The sequence below is a fragment of the Equus caballus genome, chromosome 11, assembly GCF_041296265.1.
Source record: "Equus caballus isolate H_3958 breed thoroughbred chromosome 11, TB-T2T, whole genome shotgun sequence".
Lineage (NCBI taxonomy): Eukaryota > Metazoa > Chordata > Mammalia > Perissodactyla > Equidae > Equus > Equus caballus.
The window spans coordinates 32,077,131-32,097,604 of NC_091694.1; the positions used below are offsets into that span (position 1 = coordinate 32,077,131).

The following is a 20,474-nucleotide window of genomic DNA, read 5'->3' on the forward strand; positions in this document are numbered from 1 at the left end:
CCCAGACCCCTTGCTGCTGAATGTCCCACAGTGTAGCCTCTCACTGCTACACCTTGTGACCCTGGGCAAGGTACTTAGCTTCTGTGCTTCGGCTCCCCACTCTTAAGACAGGTAAGGTGGCACCTACCTCAGAGGCTGCTAGGAGTTAGGACTGGGAAAGGGTTTTTGTCAGGCCAGAGCAAGCTCTATCAAAGCGATGGGTCTTTCTACTATTATTGTCATCGTCACTATCGTTATTCTCAGAATCATTTTATTCAACAAATATGTAATCGTAAAGTAAGGCAGTCCTGGATGGATGACAAGTCAGTCCAGTGCAGGCGTGCAGACCTGGGCATGACGGGGCCCCGAGTCTCCCAGGCAGGGAGTAGGTGTGTGAGGTAGGCGTTCCCGATGCTCTGGCCAGGAGGTGGTCCTGAAGGGGAGGAGATGGCGCACATCCTGCAGAGCAGACGGGCCCACAGATGTGATTTTCTAGGTCCCAGGGGAGCTGACTCAGGCCCTTCAGCTGAATCATCCTTTGGAGAGGTTCTGAAAACTCCACTCCCAGGAGCGAAGCCTGATGAGACCTCAGCCTGCCACATTCAGCCCAGGGCACACTTGGGGGATTAACTCCCAGAATGGGAGCTTCTGGGTGGGAGCAGGCAGGAGAACCAGAGAGCACGAGAGTCCCAGCTTGGCTTCTCAGACATGGGGCTGCAGTACTGGGCCAGGCGGTCCACGGAGGCCCCAGGCTTAGGGTCGGCATGGCGCTCTGCCACCTGGCAGGGTGCCTCAGTAACTGGGCTCACATCCCCTCCCTCAAGCTGCTCTTCCTCAGCCCAAAGACTAAGAGCTCGGCCAGGAACCAGCCCAAGAGTTGGGGGCGGGTAATGCGGGCGGAATTAACGAGGCTTCTGTGTTCACCGTCCTATTTGGAGCATCATTCTCACTCGTAAGCTAATTTTAGCCATCCATTCTGCTTCTGTTACCATTTATAAAATGAGAATGTCAAATGCAATATTAAACAAGCGGGATGAAGGCAAAAAGGAAATGCCGGAGAGGCACTTAATAAATGAATCTCGTGTTTACGTGGGAGAGGGAGGGGGCCTACGTGTGTCCCTGTCACACACGCACCCGTGTTGTCTGTGCATGACTCCAGTGTTAGAGTGAGCGGTGCTGGGTGAGGTGGGGGCGCGGTGGGGAGGGCAGGTTGGGTGGTTGGGTGGTGAAGGTTTGCCACTCTTCAGGCAAAAGTGATTTGGCCTGCACGGAGGTGGGCTCCCAGTTGCCCGAGTTCTGGCTCTTTCACCCTTCATCTGTCCTCTGGTGAGGTCATTGCAGGGGTCCCGGGAAGAGCAGGGCGTCCTTCTCAGTCTCTAGGTGACCAGCCCCTCTAGGCTTTCCCATGAGTGCTGCCCTGTACCCCCTACACACCACCCACGAGGTGCCGGGTCGGGAGGCAGCATGGAGACCACTGGAACAGGCTGCTCCCCTCTCTGCACCCCTTCTCTGGGGCCTGTTCTTCCATTGACTGCACTCAGCTGCTCTGCCCAGCCTCCCAGGGAGGTGCAAGCTACACCTTTATTTTCTTCCAAGTAGACACGTTGAGTTAGGCCCTGTGCAGGGTCTCTGGTAAAGCCCCCCCAGGCTGGGATAAGCACCCAGCCTTGTGGCAGAATTCCGGCACCTGCTGGAGGCTGAGGTTTCTTTTCACTTTGAAATGCCCTTGCAGGTTCCCAGAAATACAAAGAACAGCTGCTGCTGCCACCATCAGCTTTTTCCCAAATAGAGCGGCCTGTGAGGCTGCCTTTGCGCACCTAGCTGATGGAAGCAGGAAGGTGGGGCCCTACCTGGCTGGCAGGTGGGGGAGCTCAGGGAGAAAGTCACAGCATGAGGAGAGTCTGCCTGGCTAGGGGTGGCGACCATGTTCTCTCTTCCTCTCTGCTCCCTTGTCTTTGGGATTTATGTAAACGCAGATGTCAACTGGCTTTATCACCTTCCAAGGTGCTCACCTAGGGTTCATGGAAGAGAGTGAAGTGTGACCCAACCAGCTTCATCCAGCACGAGCACTTTTAGGGTTCACTAGCTCACTGCAGCTCTACGGCGTAGGCACTGCTGTTACTCTGTTTTACAGATGAGAAAACTGAGGCACAGAGAATTCAGGCAGCTGGTCCCAGAGCAGAGCTGGCGAGTGGAGCAGAGATTTAAAACTAGGAGCCTTAGCCTCTAGGCTAGACTGCGGTGGACCCGACAAGGCCCCGCCCTCGGATCGGGGTCCGGTGGGAGGCACAGTCACTGGGGGATGATGTCTCAGTGTTGGGGACCGCTCCTCTCCATTCCTTGCCCAGACGCTGAGCACCTCCAAGGGAGAGCCTCATCGTGTTGAATTCATCTCTGTCCACACCCAGCCCCTGCCTGCTAAATAGGAGACGCTAATAGCTTTAGTTTATGACCTCCTTTACTTTGCCCATCACTGCTTTTAATAAAACACTGAGCAGAGGAAACAGTGGATGAAATTAATTCCGGAAGTGCTAAGGAAATTAATTCTGGAACTAGGATTGGGGCTGGCCTTGTGGAAGGAATAGCATCCCAATGGGCCTTGAAGCCTGGATAGAGAGTGGTAGGGAAGGGCTGTGAGGGCAGGATCTGGGGGGCCAGAGGCCCAGAGATGGGGACAAGGGTTTTGAAATGGGGGACCTATTGTTGAATCCTGGCTGTGTCGTTACCTGGCTTTGTGACCTTGGACACATCATTCTTCAGAGCCTCAGTTTCCTTTTCTACTGTAACTATGGGATGAATCAGGCCAACTCACAGAGGAAGTGAAGAGTCAATTAATGAGGGTGTTGAGAACAGTAGGTGTTCTCTGAGGACTCCTGTGTGCCCGGCCCCGTGCTCTGCATGCATTACGTGTACATGTCATGTTTATTATTACACATTATATAGCATATATAAGTACACACACGTGGACATGCACAAGGATGTCATGACCCCACCTAGCACAGGGAGTGCTTGATAAGCATGACGTCCCTTCCTCCCGGAGTAATTCTGCTGACCTGGGAGACGGAGTCAAGACTCAGCATCTTGCGAGACTCTCAGTGCTTCTCACAAATGGATCTGGGCCGTTTATAGCAAGCACGTGTCCTCTGAAAGTAGATGTTTCTGCTGGCTGCGGTCACCTGCCTAAGCTGGCATCTCTGTTTCAGTTTGCACAGTAAACTTCTTACGTAGGTTCCAGGGGGGGCTCCTGTATCTGTGAGAACCCTTTTGCGATAGAACAAGGCGAGTTATGCTTTACAAGTGGGGTCTTCTGGTACTTGGCCACACCTGGTCTCCCTGTCTTCAAGGACATGCCTGATTGAGATGTCTGGGGAAGGGAGGAGGGCAGGACAGAACGTGGAACTCCATTCCACTCACTTCCTGGTATCGACAGTTGTTTGCAGAGGGTGGAAGGGCTGGTGCTGGCGAGGGGCAGGTGTGGCAGGATGGCCAGGCACCCTTCCCTGCTCGAGTCATGTACCAGGTCCTCCCAGTGCAGCTGCCAGGATTTCTGGAGTGTGACTGCTGTCCCTGCCCCTGATGGTGTCTCAGGCCGTGCCCTCACCCAGCCACGCAGTCATGCTGGTTATGAATCCATCCTCCCTCTGGCCCTGGACAAATGGAGCAACTTAATGGAATGGGAACCCTGGAACTGACGTCTGAACAGAGGAGAGGTGACCTGACTCTCTGAAGGTCACTCAGAGAGGGGTGCCCAGCGGGTCCATCTCGGGTGTGAGCTCCATGTAGAGGAGAACCACGGGTCCTGCCTCCCACCGCTGGCCCTCTCCACCTCTCCTGGGTGGGATGTTTACTGTTTGTCACCCCGCCCCTTGTTACTCCATCAGCCTCTTTCTTCAGCTCTCATTCAGCAGCTGTCTCAAGCAGGGCCAGCTGCCTGGGTGTGAGCCCTGTGCAGCTGCACAGGCCCTGAGCTCAGAAGGGCCCTCGCTGGTTTAATGCTTTGCTGCTGCCATCTTGAAACTCTCAGTGATGGTTGAACAAAGGGCCCCTGTCTTCATTTTGCAGTGGCCTGCACGTTCTCTAGCATATTCTGTAGCCGCTGGGCTCTTGAGGCCGACTCCAGGCACTGTGCGTGGGGCAGGATAGGAGAGCTTCCTCCCCCGGGGAGCTCGCCGTGTGTCTGCCTTCCTTGCTCTGCAGGCTCCTTGAAGGCGGGTCCCCTCTGACTCTTGGTTATGAACCCGCAAGAGCCCCATGAAGGGCCCTGCCCTCCTGGGGTCTCCAGAAAGGCTTGTGACTGGCAGAGAGGGCAGTGGGCAGGGGGAGGAAAGGCTGTGGTCGTGAGACTGCACAGGCCGTGTGGGGAGCCCTGCGTGGTTTCCAGGTTGCGGCTCACCCCTCCTGTCTTACTTGGAGAGGTCTGAGTAGCTGCTGGGATCTAGCAGGGCCCCTGAATCTTTGCACTTGAGTGTCATCTCCCCTGCCCTTCGTCTCCTGGAAGGCCCTCGGGGCCTGACGGCCAGAGGAGATGGTCAACCTGGGGCTTCAGAGAAGCAGTGTTGACCTGGCATCCACCGCAAGCTGGCTGGGGAGGAGCTGCCATTTGAGTCAGAGAAGGAGCTGGTCTCAGGAGAGACCAGGTCAGGCCTGTGTGTCTTTCAGGAAACTCCGAGGAAGGACGGTGTCCACCATAGAAGCTGCAGGTCATCCCCTGCTGAGCACTTGCCTGCCCGGAGAGGCCTGCCCCTGCGTTCCTTGCCTTTCCTTCCAGCCAGGCAGCAGACAGTCCAGGTTGACCTCTCTGAGCAGCAGTGGGTTTATCCTCTGAAATAGGCCCCTCTCTCCCTGGGGGAGTGAGTCATTTCTAAGATGCCTCTTGGGGGTGAGAAGTGAAGCCACAAACACTGGCCTCTTGAGGCCATACAGAGTTTCCTTGTCCTGGGCGGTACATCAAGGCCACAGGCACAGGGCTTGGGTGTCCCCAGACCGAGGCCGCCCAGCTTCCCTCCCAGCCCAGGGCACGTGCTGACAAGGGCCATCTGTGTAGAGACCAGGGGAAAACAAAAGCCTTTTCACTCCCCAGACCTTGGCATCTTCCTCAGACTGCCAGCCTCTTCCAGAAGGTGCCCAGCAGAGAGCTCCCGTCAGCAAGAGCTGCGGGCCAGCTGGGCGAGGGTGGCCACTCAGAGTGGCTGCAGGGAAGCCGTCCCCACAGAAGTCCCAGCGCCTTCTCCGCAGTGCCTTCTCTGAAAGCCAATGCCAAGCGTTCCCGCTTTGGGAGAGGGTGTGGCATGGGACCCGCTCCCCTCTTCTGGGCCACAGCATCAGACAGACCCCACTTCAAACCCAGCCCTGCCACGCATACACTATCTGCAGCCACAGGTGGCATGTCTCACATCCCTGGGCCTCAGCTTCCTGTTCTATAAGACGGGTGTGTGGCTGTAAAGGACCTCACTGGGTCCACTGACAAAATAGGAATATGGAAGGTAGGTTAGGTAAAAGCATTTTATAAGTGTTAGATGTCCTGAGGTTGCTGATTGTACTGTGGTTATGTAAGAAAATGTCTTTCTCTTTAGGAAATGCGTACCATAAGGTATGCAACTTACTCTCAAACAGTTCAGGAAGAAAACACGTAGATAGGGAGTGTGCAAATGATAAATCAGAGTGACACAACGTTAGCAGTAGGTGAATCTGGGTGAGGGGTGCACAGGTGTTCTTCGTGCTATCCTTGGACTTCTCTGTAACTTTGTAATTATTTGGTATGAAGAGTTAGAAAGAACAGACCTCTTTGCCAAGTTGCTTTGGACCCTATTGGGCAGAGGCACCCCACCCCACATGCAGCCAGCATGGTGTTAGCCCACGCACGAGGGCTCCTGATTCATCCTCTGAAGGGACATGCTGCGTCCTTAACTGGCCTACCGTTAAAGAGAGTTCAGCTAGGTCATTCTTCTGAACCCACAACTGCGGGGACTCCAGGGAAGCCATACGCTCGCCTGCAGGGCTGGTTTGCTAAGCACGGCAGCGTATTTGGAGGCTGACGTTTTAAAGCAAATCCCATCTACCTTTGGGGGGTTGGCGCGTCCTCGGCGTTCAGCCTCTGGGGTGGGGTTGCTTCTTGGCTTTGCCAGCTACGAAGCTTGAAAATGGAGACCTCATCTTCCTGGTGTGAGCAGTTGATCACAAGTGACCTCTGAGGCTTCTCACAAGCACAAGCCCTCGTGGAATTTCCTGCTGAGTCTCTTGTTCCTCCAGCCACACTGCTTCTTCCAGTTGTGTTTGGAACCATAGCAGTGGCAGCTGTTGTGAGCCACTGCTAAGGTGGGGTCTGAGATGTTGATCAAGGAGACTCAAGGACCGAGACTCGCAGATGGTCCTTCCTCAGAGTCTGCCGCCTCCCAGGGCTGCCCCAGAGAGAATGCTTTGGGAACGCGCTTCTACTCTGGGTGTGGGTGGTGTGGAGCATTTACCATAAATGGGGGTCTAAGGAGGCAGTGCTGAAACAGCTGAGCAAGAGGCCTGGCCGCTGGAAAACCACTGCCATTTTGCTTCTCTTGACCATGGGGAGCCAGACAAGCTTCTCCGGGGCTGCCCCGGGAGGGGAACTCCCATGCCCAGCTTGTGCCTCATGGTGAAGGCAGCCCTCAGTGCCCACTGTCCCAAGAACCCAGCCAGCTGAGCGCCAAGGGTGGGAGGAAGGCTTCCCACTGTCCTGTGTGCCCACTGCTCTTCGCTGATGTCATGTGGTGGTCAGTCCCCAAAGATGAACTTCATGACCTCCGCTTCCCAGTATGCACACCCTTGTGTGTGCCCAGTGGAAAGTGATGGAAGTAACAGTACTAGTCCCAATGCTGGGTTGTAAGAAGGCTTGCAGCTTCTGCCTTGGTGTTTTGGAATGCTGTTTAGGACAGGACTCAGCCACCTTGCTAGGAGAAGATTAAGTGCCACAGAGGAGTCACGAGGAGGTGCCCCCTGTGGAGGATCCCAGCTGAAGCAGCATGGACACTGCCTGCTGTGTGAGTGGAGAAGCCATGCTGGGCCTCCAGGCAGGTCCAGGCTTTCCCTGGCTCCAGCCCCAGCCACCATCTGACCACAGCTACATGAGAGACCGCAAGCAAGAACCCCGCTGAGCCTGGTCAACTCACAGAACCACAAGAGGGAATGATAAATTGTTGTTCAAAGCCACTAAGTTTGGGGATAGTTTGTTGCACAGCAGTAGACAACTGGGACATAGTGTGTGGCCATATGACCTAAGTACATGACTGGAGCTGCGAGAGACACTGGTTTCCACTGATTGGGTTCTGACTGTAACTCTGGTTGCTCATGCCGGGTTCTCTGGTTTGCAGAGCGCCCAGTGGGAGGATGGAGGGGTGGGGGTAGGGGCGAGGGGTGGCCCAAATGTGGTCTGACTCAAGAGGCTCCAGACGCTGACAGGCCGAGAAGTGACAAGGGGCAGGTGACATATGAGTACTTGCCTTAATAATGTTGCCAGAACAAGAGAATCAGAACCTGTTCTTTCCAATAGAATGGGAGCTCCCGGAGATGGAGGCTGGCCTTGTTTATCTTTGCATCCTTGAATTAAGTAGACTGGATGTCCTTGACCCTCAGGAAGCATATAGGTCAATCTCTGCTCTGTATGGAACGTCACGGAGGAACCACGGAAGTAGGGGCAGACCCTGATCCCTGCACTGAGAGCTGCAGTCTAATGAGGGAGACGAGGCTCCTGCCAGTCTGATCGGGGAAGGCTGTGGTTTTCATCCTCTCAAGCCCCTGACCCACTGCAGAGACTCAGGATACAGGCAGGGAATAGCTATGCCTCCCTCTCCTTTTGTATGTTTTCTTCGGACAAGATCATCAAAGGAGCTGGGGACAGAGTGAGCAGGCCTCCTAGTCCTGAGAAATCTTGTGAGAAGCCTTGCCTGCAGGTCAGGCTGGGCCAGGCTCCCTAGTGTGACTGCTGCCTTTCCCTGTCACTCAAGTGCCCAGGACGTACCAGGGTCCCCCAGAGAGCACATATGCCGTGGCCTCTGGCCTCAGGGAGCACGCACGGTTGACACAGCCGGTGGTTGACAGAACCCACGAAGTCGGCGTTGTCCAGAACAGCACCAGCAAAGACAGAGCAGAATTAAACAGAGCTGCCAGCCCTGTTCAGTGAGAGCAAGAGTAGGTGGGTTTGTTTAAAATACTCCCATTACAGTCAGTTAACCTTTATGTTCCCTAAATGAAAATTGTATAAACCTGAAATTTTCGTTGATCAGGTTGCCTAGGAACAGGCAGCAGGTTTTCATAAGACAATGCAATAGATTGTCACTGATAGGGCTATTAGGAAGTGAGCTGGTTAGCGGCATTATTCTGGATCCTGGTGTTGGCATTAGGTAATTACGTGTATGCCTCTACAGTGCACACCCCTCCTCCCAGGCTCGGGCAGGCTCCTGCAAATGAGGTTTCTTGTCTGCTGCTCTCCAAGTCTGGGGGATGGGGTCTGGGCTCCAGGAGCACATTTCCTCCCCTGGGCTTAGGAGAAAAATCTAAAAGACCCAATTCTGATGTATTTCTTTCTTCTTAATCACCTTTCCCCCCTCCCCCCACTTCTTGCAACACTCAAACTCAAAGCAGAAAACTTGGGAAATGACAATAAAAAGTGCACAATGGAAATTAAGGAACAAAGTCACTCTACGACAACTTTAGTGTGTCTTTCTAGTATTTCTTTCCTGTATGATGTATACACTTGTTTATTTCCCACAACACCGCTGTAATTTGCTTTTCCCCCTCCTGCAGTAAGGGGGACCAGCGTCCTGGTGTGCCTGAGACTGAGGGCTTTCCCAACACCAGTGCGTGTTATTATCACGCGTTTCCGTAGCTTTTCAATCTGATTGGGTAAACCAAACTCGGCCCAATCAACTCCCCATTCTTGGACATTTAGGCGCTTTTTTTTTCTAATTATAATTAATGCTTGCGGTGAATAGCCTCAACCACACGTCCTTGCAGGAAAAATTCCTCTAAGTGGGATTATTAGGTCCAAGGATGTGTACATTTATGGCTTTTGATGTATTGTCAAGTTAGCCTCCAGAAAAATAGGTGCCAGTTTCTCCCCTGTCCCCCATCCTCTGAGGAACTCTGACATCAGATAATCCTTTCATCATGGCCAGTGGGACAGACGACAGCCATGTCTCATGTCGGGGATGTGGGCTTCTTTATTAGCCATTTGTGTTTGTGTCCTTTACCCACGTCTCTTTCGGGATGCTTGTCTCTGTCCTTTTAATCTATAAAAACTCTTTGCATAAAGTACGTCAGTCAGGAATGTTGAACCATTTTGTCCATTTTTTAAAAGCATTTGTGGTTATCATTCTTTAAGGAGCAAGAGTAATAATACCTGTTACCTGGTATCTTTGAAGAAAGAGGAATTAACATTTGGGGTCATTAAAGCTTGCCCCTAGGCTTAAGCACTGAAATATTTTATAAATGAAGGATTTGGGATGAGAGTCTCTCCAAAATGAGTAGGCTGCATAGGTCCTTTTTCTTTCCCCCGGAGATCCCTTTTTAAACAATGTATACTGCGCGCGATTTAACTTTTCTCCATATCTCAGACATGCCGTGAACAACAGTAATTTTCTGTGTCACCCTGAGACCCTCAGCAGCTGCTGATGGACATGGCGTTTGGGCTCCTGTACCATCTGGCCCAGACTGCTTTCTAAGTAAGATACTTGATTGTTGTCTTTCCCCATCACCATCAGCCTGTCCTGCTGTTACTTTTCGCTGCTCTGAGCAGCCCTCCCATGCCCTCCAACCTCCCGTCTTCATCAGCAGTGGCACTGATCACTGGCTAACAGTGCTTGTTTTTTTGTTTGTTTGTTTTGAGGAAGATTAGCCCTGAGCTAACTACTGCCAATCCTCCTCTTTTTGCTGAGGAAGACTGGCTCTGAGCTAAGATCCATGCCCATCTTCCTCTACTTTATACGTGGGACATGTACCACAGCATGGCTTTTGCCAAGCTGTGCCATGTCCGCACCCGGGATCTGAACCGGCAGACCCCGGGCCACCAAGAAGCTGATGCTGCGCCACAGGGCTGGCCCCTACCAGTGCATATAAAGTAACTGCGAGTAAGTGCCGAGCAAGGGCCTAAGGAACCCTGGGAAAAGAGGGCAATTTTCCTTATTTCCTGGGTTCCATGTTATATGTAGTTCAGGTAGTAAAAGAAGTGACTTCTGGATGTGTGAGCGGAATAGGATTAAGTAGTTTTGGAGACAGAAGGGAAGCAGAAAGGAAAGATTAGGAAACGCTTGAAGACGTAACTGCAAAACGAGAAACCAATAATCCAGATGAGCAGAATCGGGGGTTAATCTTATTACTTCCCTCAGGAGTGTGCTGGGCCAGGTTTTATGGAGATAGTGGCATCGCTGACCTAGAAATTTAGTTTGAAAGTCTGGCTTCCGGGCCTGCACCTACTGGGATATGGCCACGCCCCGTTACACTGCCTTCACCACGTTACACAGCCTGCCTGCCGATGCTCAGTTTCCTCATCTGTGAAATGGAGCTAAGACTAACTGGCTTGTCTATTAATAAGAGGTAGAATCGGAGGACCCCGTGTGCAGAGTCACTGACCTGAAGGAACCTGGGAGGTGTTTTAAACATGTAAAGGGCCAGACAACCGTGAGGGACTATTGCTGTTGCTAATGTTGTTCACACACACATTAAGCAGCTATCATCTGCCTCCTTACCTCTCATGCCTTCTGCACAAGTTTCAGCCCGAGCTCCCGACCCACGCGTGTATATCCCCAGCTTCCTTCCTCGCCGCCCTTCCAAACCCAGTTGCCTCCTTGTAGGTTTTTCCCAAGTGGGATTTGCACAAGTGGCGCCTTTTCTTCAATATTTGTTTTGCAGGCCATTTACTTGGCACGGCTATTTTTACAGTGAGTAAGGAGCAAGCCTAAAAATAACTTGGCTCTCGTAACCAGACCAGTTCTGCGTTTGACATTTACGTGGAATTCATTTGCATCTCATCTGTTCGCCTTTCTGTTTAACAGGTAGAATGTAAGAAAGCTCAGCCGAAAGAAGTCATGTTCCCACCTGGGACAAGAGGCCGGGCCCGGGGACTGCCTTACACCATGGACGCGTTCATGCTTGGCATGGGGATGCTGGGTGAGTCTGGGTGGGACCGAGGGGACACAGCAGAGTCACCGTGGACTGGGGGCCTATACAACCAACGGGACCACCTACCAGTTGGGCAAACTGCTTAAGCTGTCTGAGCCTCAGTTTCCTCGTCTGTCAATTAGTTGATAATCCCCCTTGCAAGACAGTTGTAACATTAAATGAATAGGTATATGTATAGATTTATACAGATATATCATATCTCATGCCTGGCTCCTAGGAGGTACTTGATTATTATTTTCTCTCCTTTTCACTCCCTTCTCTGAAAAAAGGAAGTCACTCCCTCTGCCTCAGCCCTCTCCACCCGGTGGGAGTTCTTAAAGACCTAAGTAATCCCGGCTGCCTTAACTTGTGTGGGCCAAGGCTACATTTTCTAAAACTTGGGAGAAGAGGGAAATGGGGCGGGTGGGCGATAATCCTGTCTATTTAAATGATTAACATTTTTCTCTTGGGATATCAAAATTTGCATTTAAATGGATGTTTTAAATAGCCTGTTTTACTCTTTATTTGCAAAAAAAAAAATGATGAAAGACAAAGTGTGTTTGTTCTGACAAAAAATGATCTCTCCTGGCTTTTAGAGAAATTGAGTTGCATATTATGCCCCTTCCTTAAAGGTATCTCTGTCCGTCCTGCGTAGATAATTGAAAATCTTGCCGCTTAAATGGCATGAAAGATGGAGAAAGCAGTGGAGAAGCGTAATGGTGTGGGTCGCAACAATAATTAGAAATTTCAAGGCGAGAGAACGGTATTTTACTGCAAGTTATTGTGTGTCGGGAAAATACTAATTAAATGGGATAAATGGTAGTTAATAGTAAAATTCCATTCAGGCACATGATCTGTCTAGTTTTAATGGGTTTTCATTTGGTTTGGCTAAGAGTCCCTCTTCTATATTGTTTGATAAGCTCTTTATGTGTTTTCAGATTTGCTGCTGTTTAAATCATTCCTGCTCAGTTTTAAATTGATAAAACTTTTCTTGGTTTTGTAAATTCTTAAAAAGAATTCTATCTATTTGTCTGAGGAAATAACCAGGGCAGGTAAAGTTATTTTGAGGAACTGAAAACATGGAAAGAGATGCCTTGAGAACACTAAACATGGCGAGATGTTCGTTCTTCTCAAGTTAATTTTTTAGGTTTCACAGAATTTCAAAGAACATTCCTATTGTAATTCTTTAAAAATTGGCCAAATGATTCTAAAACTTATCTGGAAGAAGAAACACCTGAGAATAAATAAGAAAATGTTTTGAAATGAGAAAAAACTAGTTTGACCAAATGTCAGAACATAGCACAAAGCTACAGTAATTAAAGTAGTGTGGTGTATATAAGAAGGCACCTGTTGATAGAAAAAGCCAAATAGCCTAAACTAAATATTTTTCTATGTAAGAGTGTAATTATTGTTTGTCACATACATACGTTTGTTGTATCCCAAAAGAAACTCCGACTGGATTAATAGTTTTAAATTTTAAAAATCAAACCTTAAAGAAAAAAAGGTGAGCCCGTTGCCACCTGCAGGCTTTTGGGGTCTTGACTTTTAAATGATGAGTTTAAAGGCCCCAGGGCATAAAATGGGAGACTTTTTAGGATCCACATCTTCAGGAAGTGCCCCCACCTTTCTGAGTCTAACTTGGTACCCGTTACATGCTGGGAAGAATGAACTGGTTTTTCTTCAAGGAAGCAGAGGTGTGGAGCAAAGCCAGCTCACTTGTGACAGTTGCCAAAGAGCAAAGATGTGGCAGCTCTGTTCACCCCAGACCCAGGCGAGGGCTCGGGGCCCATGTCTCCACAGACAGTCAAGATGAGGTGCCTGAACAGAGGGCACCCTGTGGCTTTGTAATGGAGCCCAAGCAGGAAGGCCTTGTTGAGTGCAGGAGGCATTCAATAACCATTAGCCTTTGAGCACCTACTGTGTGCCAGGCCCTGGGCTAGCACTGAGAGGTAGTGCTTAAACGTGGTCCCTGCCCTCATGAAGCTTGTGGTCTAGTGAGGGAGACAACACTTAACAGCTAAGCACACAGATACGTAATTAGTCATAATAGAGTTCTGGGGTGCTTTACGAGCACATAATGAGGAATAGAAATTAGTCTGAGGAATCAGGGAATACCTCCCTGTGGAGGTGACATTTCAGCTGCAGTGAGAAGGGTGAGTAAGCCAAGGGCGATCCAGACAGGAGGAATAGCCTTAAAATGCAAAGGTCCTAGTGTGGAACCCCAGGAGCCCCCCTGCCTGGCTGGGTGGGGCACGTCCAGGCAGGGCCTGTGTGAGGAGGAGGAGTGGCGGGCCAGCAGGCCACGTGGCCCTGAGATTGGCTTTGACCGCAGCTGGTGGTGGGCCAACCCGCGTGGTCCCTGTGCTTCTCCAGATGCCGTCTGATTGGCTCCTCTCGCTGAGGGATGGGTGTGTGATGAATGCCAGGGGCTTCTTCATCTGCCCCGACTTTTCCCTGTCCTCTCGCATCTCAAGTTCTGGCTTCCCTGAGCCTCAGTAAAGAAGTAATGATTAGTTGAAAATCTTGTCCTGGTTGAGTCTGTTTGTTCTTGAGTTTTAACCTCCCCTGGCCCACCCAACCCGCCGCACCCCTGCTGCTTAAGGCTTTTGCCTTTTTCCTGCATAGCTCTGCCTGTGGCTGTCACCAGGCAGAACCCCCAGACCTCAGCCAAACCCCGTCAGGGCACAGAGGCTCTCCCCTTCCCCTAACCAAGCAGAGAGCCCTTGGGATGGAATGGATGGTGTCGGCCCAGCCTCCACCCAGGGGGGCTGTGTGGACGAGCGGGAAGAGCTGCTGACATCGGGATCAGGAGATCTGGACTCCTCGCCTGGTCAGCTGTGTGACTTGGGGCAAGGGACAGCCTCTCTCCCCTTCAGTTACCCCATCCATAGGTAAGGATATAGGAGCGCTCACTTCATGGGGTTGTTGAGGATAAATGAAACCATATCGTGCCCAGCCAGTGCTTGTATTTCGTCAAATCTGAGCTGCCACGGGTGGTAAAATGCACCTTTGTGTACCATTCAGAAAGAAGAAAATATATGCCGTCAATTAAACTGCACTGATGTTTTCTTAATCACATTGACTGTGAGATAGATCCCACTTTCAGAGATGTTAAAATGTGAAAAAAAATGTGTGTCTTCCGATCAACAAAGTACAGTAGTATGTGCTCAACCTGAGAGCTGTTACTAACAAGGTACTGGGAGCCTTGGGCAAACTGTCGCCCAAGTAGGCGCCCGACACCCTTCCCCTCGGGGCCTCTTCCTACCAGTGGCCAAGAACATAGCTAGACCTGCAGGTGTGCCGTGGCACCTGCGGCCGCCTCCTCAGTTCCAACCCCCAGCCCAAGGAGTTGGATTATCTTTGAGTTTCTCCCTCTCAATAAAGATCCACGTACTGGACTCCAGACCTCATCAGCCCCCGGCCCTCCTGAATTCCCCAGCCACTATGGTGAGGCCATCTAGACACCTGCTGAGACACTGCCTCCCGGGATGTCCCAAAATGTGCCTCTAGCCTGGAACCAGCTCAGCCTGAGGTCCAGGCAGAAGAGGTGAATCAGACTCCGCTCCCAGAGAACAAACTCGCAGTCTCACAGTCTGGCTGGCCTGTTGCCTCCCCAGCCAGGCGGAGTCTCCGCCAAGCTTTCTCCGATAGACTCCCAGGCTGCCCTCCGTTTTGCCCGTTGGCACAGTTGGCGCCCTGGGCCTCTGGACTCTCTGGGCGAGCAGAGTAGCATCTACTGTGCTGTGACTGAAGCCGTTTCTTCTTGCTTCTTCCCTCTAAAGTGGTGACATTGGGCGGAGTCTAATCCTTTGGTAAGACGGCCTGACGTGTCCCTGTCAGTCACCCAGGGCACTACCTCTGTGCACTAGGCCTGCATATCAGTCCCGGAATCACTACCATCACCACAAACGACAATCTGGCTGATGAACTCGACTCACAGAGAAAAGCATTTCTTGAAAGTTCAATAATAAGAGAAAGTTTCAGTGATTTAATCTGTTGTTGAAGGAGCGGAAAAATATATAACACTTATAGGGATTTTTACAAGTGAGACTAAAACCCATTCAAGCTTTTAAATCCATTCATTCAGCAAGTATTTATTGAGTACCTGCTAACTGCCAGCCGCTGTGCTAGATGGCCGCCGATGCCGCAGAGAATGGAGTCTCTGATCTCGGGGAGCTGATATTCTAATGAGACAACAGACACACTGGTCTATAAATGACCTGGAAACTGTGGAACTAATTTTTAAATAGCCTTTAAGATTTTCTCCATACTTCGGCAGGCCTCATCAAAGGGAGGCTGATGAGCATGAAGAAGCACACTTCTTTCTTGATCTCTCCTGATAGGGCTGCGAAGTCCTTGGGAGGAAACTGAACAGCTGGTTTGGTTTGGCCCTTCATAGCCTTTGACAGAATCAGAGACTAATCGGCCCCATGGGAATTCTGTAAAAAGAATGTAGGAAAGAAGAGGGGGAGTCAGCCTTAGGCCAGGTCTCCCTGTTTTTGTGCCAGACAAAACCAAAATCAACTGAGACCCTTAGGAAGGGCCTTTTTGCAGCCCTGAGACTTTGTCCCACTGCCTGCAGCAGCCAAGAGGTGCCCACGGTTATCCAGCTCAATGCACGAGAATCTCTTTGCTTTTTATTAATGAAAGTGGTTTAATAAAAGCAAACATGATTATTGTAGGTATATTTGATTCCTCTTGGCCTTCTCTGCCTTCAGCCTCATAATCCTACTGCCTCTCACTCTCTTGACCTCGTTGGGCATGCGCTGTTTAACATGTTTGATACCAGTGGTGGAAAAACACTCATTTCTGAGGCCTCAAGGAGAAGGTTCACCCTGGCAAGCCCAGAAATGGAGAGACGCTGTTGGCCAGCTGAAGAAAGCCAGAGACATTCTTACCAACGCTCATACTGAGAAGCCCCTGTGAAATCCTGACCCGATGATCCCCGACATTAAGCCCTTCTGAAATGAAAAAAAAAAACCCATCATCTGGAGGGGATGAGGAGCTGTAATCTGTGGGCATTCACCAACAGATCAGAGGAGATTGGCTGGAACTTAGAGCCGCGTGTCTAGACTCATTTGTAATTTCAGTTGGGATTTGTCTTTCCCAAAAATATCTGTTGAGGTCATTCGTAAGGTCTCCATTTGTTCGCCTGTTTCCTGGTAGACAGAGAAGACTCAAATTCCAGCTCTTCATTTCCCTTCCAGAGCAGCACAGTCCACTAGAACTTTCTGTAGTGGTGGAAGGGTCCTTTATCTGCACTGCCCAAGATGGTAGCCACTAGCTAGGTGTATCTGTTGAGCACTCAAGACGTGGAAGTGGAGTTTTCCTTATAATTTAAATTAAATTTAGTTTAAATTGGACAGCACAGGCCGAGAGGAGCTGCTGTGACGCAGGGTGATTCTGGGGTCCGAGCATCTTGGTAGACCTTGGCCTTTCCATCCTTGCCTGGGAAGGGCTCATGGCATTTGGTGTTGTATCTGTATGCAGACCTCATGGAGCCAGCGTGGTGCCCCAGGCAATGCTCTGCACGCTATGCGTCAGATGTGTCACACTCTGGCAGTTCCCTCGTCTCTGTCTCTTTCAAGTCAGGGGACCTGGTGGGAGCAGTTTTCTGTGACTCTGAGTAGCTGAGTAACAGAGCGTGGGAGAGGATGAGTCATATACCCATCCTGAATGCCAACATCTTCCAGGGCTGGTGCAAAGATCTAGAACCACAGTTCTGAGAACTCTGCCGGCATCCCCAAAACGAGACCCTGAAATGAGCTAACTGACTGGCAAATTCAAATTCTGTTGTTGATTTCTGAATTTTTTTTTTCCACCGTGGAAAGCCCATCTGTAAAAAAGGTGGTCATCCAGGCAGAAGGCTTGGTTTTTTCTTTAGTGACAAGAGATAATTACTGTGGGATTGATCAGGCGTCCAGAGTACTGGAGCAGATAAATTGTGCAGTGGCCAGTGCAGGAGGGGCCCAGCTGCTAATGGAAGTGGTGGCTGGGTCATCTCTCGGTAATGTGGCTTGATGGAGCGTCCGCACGGGTCTGCTGTAATGTGCTATTGATATGCAGCCAGCCAATTTCCCCTGTGTGACTGGGGCTGCGAGGCGTTGGAGCAGAGCTGGGCTGCACAGCAGTAAATGAAGAGGAAAATTGAAGTAATGTTGTATTATAAATTTATGATTTCGTCTGCCTGACCCAGAGGATGTTCGGTGATCGGGGTTGGAGATGAGATCCCCCACTCTGGCAGATGCCAAATTCTCATCTTCATGTTCCGGAGACAATATTGACATGTCCGGGAAGATTGGGGTGAGGCCAAAAATTGGGGTGAACTTGACCACACTTTTCCTCGTTCTTGTTGAAGACTTTGGAGTATGCCAGGAAGAAAGCAGATATAATCAAATGGTCCTGGTGGTCCCCAAGTCAGGGAGGGACTGGGCCTTCCACCATTGTCATCCACCCTGAGTCTTAAAGGTAACGAATGAGCTTAAGCTTCTGCTGTCGGGTTAACATTAAAATATTTAAGACCCCGGCGCTCAAGTTAAAAGCAAAGAAGTCATTTCTCATCAGGAAAGCCCCTAGGCAGGAGTGATTTGCTTATTTGCGTATAATCTGTTTATCAATGTTGAAATAATGGTATAAGAAATGTAGTGCTAAAAGATCTGATTTGCTAGCAGGTGAGTAATTTGGAGGAGAATTGAGCTGGCCGGCCGTGCAAGGAGGGGGCCAGTGTGTGTGTGTGTCCTCTTAAGTCATCCGAATCTTGGTTTCTGTCCCTCTTCCTCCCCGTCTTTCCCTCTCGGGTGCCAGTGTTCTGTGTCTCTCTTGGGTCCTGCTCCTCAGCAGTCAGTGCAGAGCTGCCAGGTCATCTTGTCTTGTCTGGGCAGCCGTCTACCAATGAGACACCAAGTGCTGGGAAACATTCACACAGGGAAGGAGCAGGAGGCCAGATCCTTTTGAGGTAGAAATGGTTCAACGGGCCCGTGAGTTGTGTCTGCAGATTTAGAAAGGCTCTGGTTGAAGCGGGGGAAAGGAGCCACGGCTCGGTTGGGAATTTGGGCACATCAGTGCTGCAAGGAACCTGCAAGGCTTTCTATGGGTCGCAAGACTCAAGCCCCCAGAGGAAAGGGAAGACCCCAAGGGCATGGCCCTGGGCCAGAGGCAGGTCTGGAACCCAAGTCTCCTGACCTCCGGTCCAGCAAGCTTCTGTTCTGGGACTGATGATAGATCCACTGGTCAAGGCAGAAGCTACACCACAGGCCAGTGAGGGAGGGTAGGACCTGTCTCTGGACCTCTGAGGCACAAAAGCCCTGTGAACAGGCAGCAGGAAGACCAGCCTCTCTCCAAGACGCAAACACACAAAAGGGGGTCAGGTGCTGGGCAGCCGGAAAACAACCACAGACGTCCACCTCTGGTCAAAGCAAAAGGCAGGCTGGTGGTAAAGGTATGGGTAGAGGTGGAGGTGGTGGTGGAGGCGGTGGTGGAGGTGGTCAGACGGCAGAGGGAGTGGTAGGGTAGGTGGCAGCATGGCCAGGGAGTATTTTAAGGGCATGAATATACTGAGATTCCCATACACTGAGTGGAGCAAGGCAGAGTGAGGCTGACGGGATGGGACCAGGGGTAGTCATGGGTCCCCTCTGGCCGGTGGAATTTCAGGTCAAGACGTCTACACCAGCCTTCCATGTCTCCTGAATCGAGAGGCACAGACACAAAGAGTGAAGTGGCCTGCCTGGACATGATGAAGGGTAGAAGTGACTTTTACTGGGGCTTTTGTAACAGATTGGAGAAGGCCCCACTAGCACCAGAACTTGCCAGTGGTTTCCACTGCACCCCAAGCACAGCCCAGCAGCAGTTTCCACGAACACCCCTCAGTTAACTGATTGCCCCCTTGGTTCCCTGCTGAGACCGGTGTCTGGAAAACATGTTTGCTGTGAAATGCCCATCAAAACAGAGGGCACGCTGGGGCTGGCCAGTGGTGTAGTTGTTGAGTTTGCACACTCTGCTTTGGCAGCCCAGGGTTCATGGGTTTGGATCCTGGGCATGGACCTACACACCACTCATCAAGCCGTGCTGTGGCAGCATCCTACATACACACACAAAAAAAACAGGGAAAATTGGCATAGATGTTGGCTCAGGGCCAATCTTCCTCACCAAAAAATAAAAATAAATAAACACAGGGCGTGAGTCTTCCGGGTTTGCTTCGTGGTGCAGGTTTCGACATAGCAGTCCCCCACTGTTCTCCAAGGGCCTTGGGAAGGTACTGGCACCCTGTGGAGTATCTGTGCTTGGACATGGGACCCCAGGACCCCGCCTCCCCTGGGATTCTTGAAGGCCAGGCTCTTGAAGCCCAGCATTTCTCCAGAGGCAGGGATCAGCCTGAGTTTCACTCTAAACCGTGACCCCCTTGTCCTCATGCTCAGTCTGGTGCTGGCGCTGCTGTCCGCTGCCTTGGGAGGAGGCCTTACAAGGACTTTAATCTCCTCCTGTCAATAGCTTTAAGGTCCTAAGTACATTCAGGGTAAGCTCTCCAAATGTCAGAGCCAGGCGCGGGCCCTGTGTTTGGTGCTAATGCGTGGCATTTACTCTGCAGGTTCAGGAAAGCGCTTGGGTTTGGGGGTCTCTCTGCCCAAATACGAGTTAATTACCAGCAGGCTGACGGCAGCACCCCCAGCCACGGGGGAGAGGTGACTAGGCCCTGGGTAGAGACCCTCCCGGGAGACAGATCATTCTGTGGAGGAAAATGACCCGGGCTCTTTCGTTCCCACCCTCCCTGAGGTTTCACCCCAGAGCCGAGGCAGCTGTACTAACAGAACTGTGGTCTTTCTCTCTGTGTTCAAGGCTACCCCAACTTTGTGGCAACCTATGGCCGCGGCTACCCCGGATTTGCTCCTAGCTATGGCTATCAGTTCCCAGGTGAGTGTCTTTGCTCCCGGGGCTTTGGAAGCGTGGGAGGTGGGCTGCATTTGGGTCAGGGGTACCCCTAAGGACAACACAGCTCATACATACGTCCATTCAAGAAATGGTTCAAGTCCACCTAACTCCAGGTCAGGATGCAGCTCCGTTTCTGATTAACTGGAGTACATCACTGGTGCCGCGTGTTTGAGGGCGGCAGCCTTTAGGGGGAAAGAGAAAGAACTGTGGCGGGAGCCCTCCCTCTGCTCACCCTCCTTCGTATGAAGCCCATTACCGGTTCCTTCTCTCCGGGGGCTGAGCTGTCAGCCCAGGGTTTTCCTCCACCCTCTGCCTCCCCGCCGTCCGAGTGCCTGCTGTCTCAGTCTCCCACCTTCCTGCCCTGCGCCCTCCTCCGGCTCGGCCTGACGGCTCTGGCTTCGGCGCCCTTCTGCTGTATGTTGGGTGTGCCGTTGGGGTTTAGGTTT

General features: G+C 51.3%; 1 protein-coding gene across 23 annotated transcripts in view; it reads left to right on the forward strand.

The window, feature by feature from the left end:
* MSI2 (musashi RNA binding protein 2) overlaps nt 1–20,474 on the forward strand; it is a 386,429-nt gene that overhangs the window by 315,697 nt on the left and 50,258 nt on the right. For all 23 annotated transcript variants that reach the window (XR_002811539.2, XR_002811540.2, XM_023652848.2 and 20 more), the window contains exons 9-10: nt 10,998–11,112; nt 19,936–20,010. Coding sequence is in view for 21 of the 23 variants with exons in the window: in XM_023652848.2 (XP_023508616.1) it covers nt 10,998–11,112; nt 19,936–20,010 (190 nt within the window). In the remaining 2 variants the exon portion in view is untranslated. The remainder of the gene's footprint in view (nt 1–10,997; nt 11,113–19,935; nt 20,011–20,474) is intronic.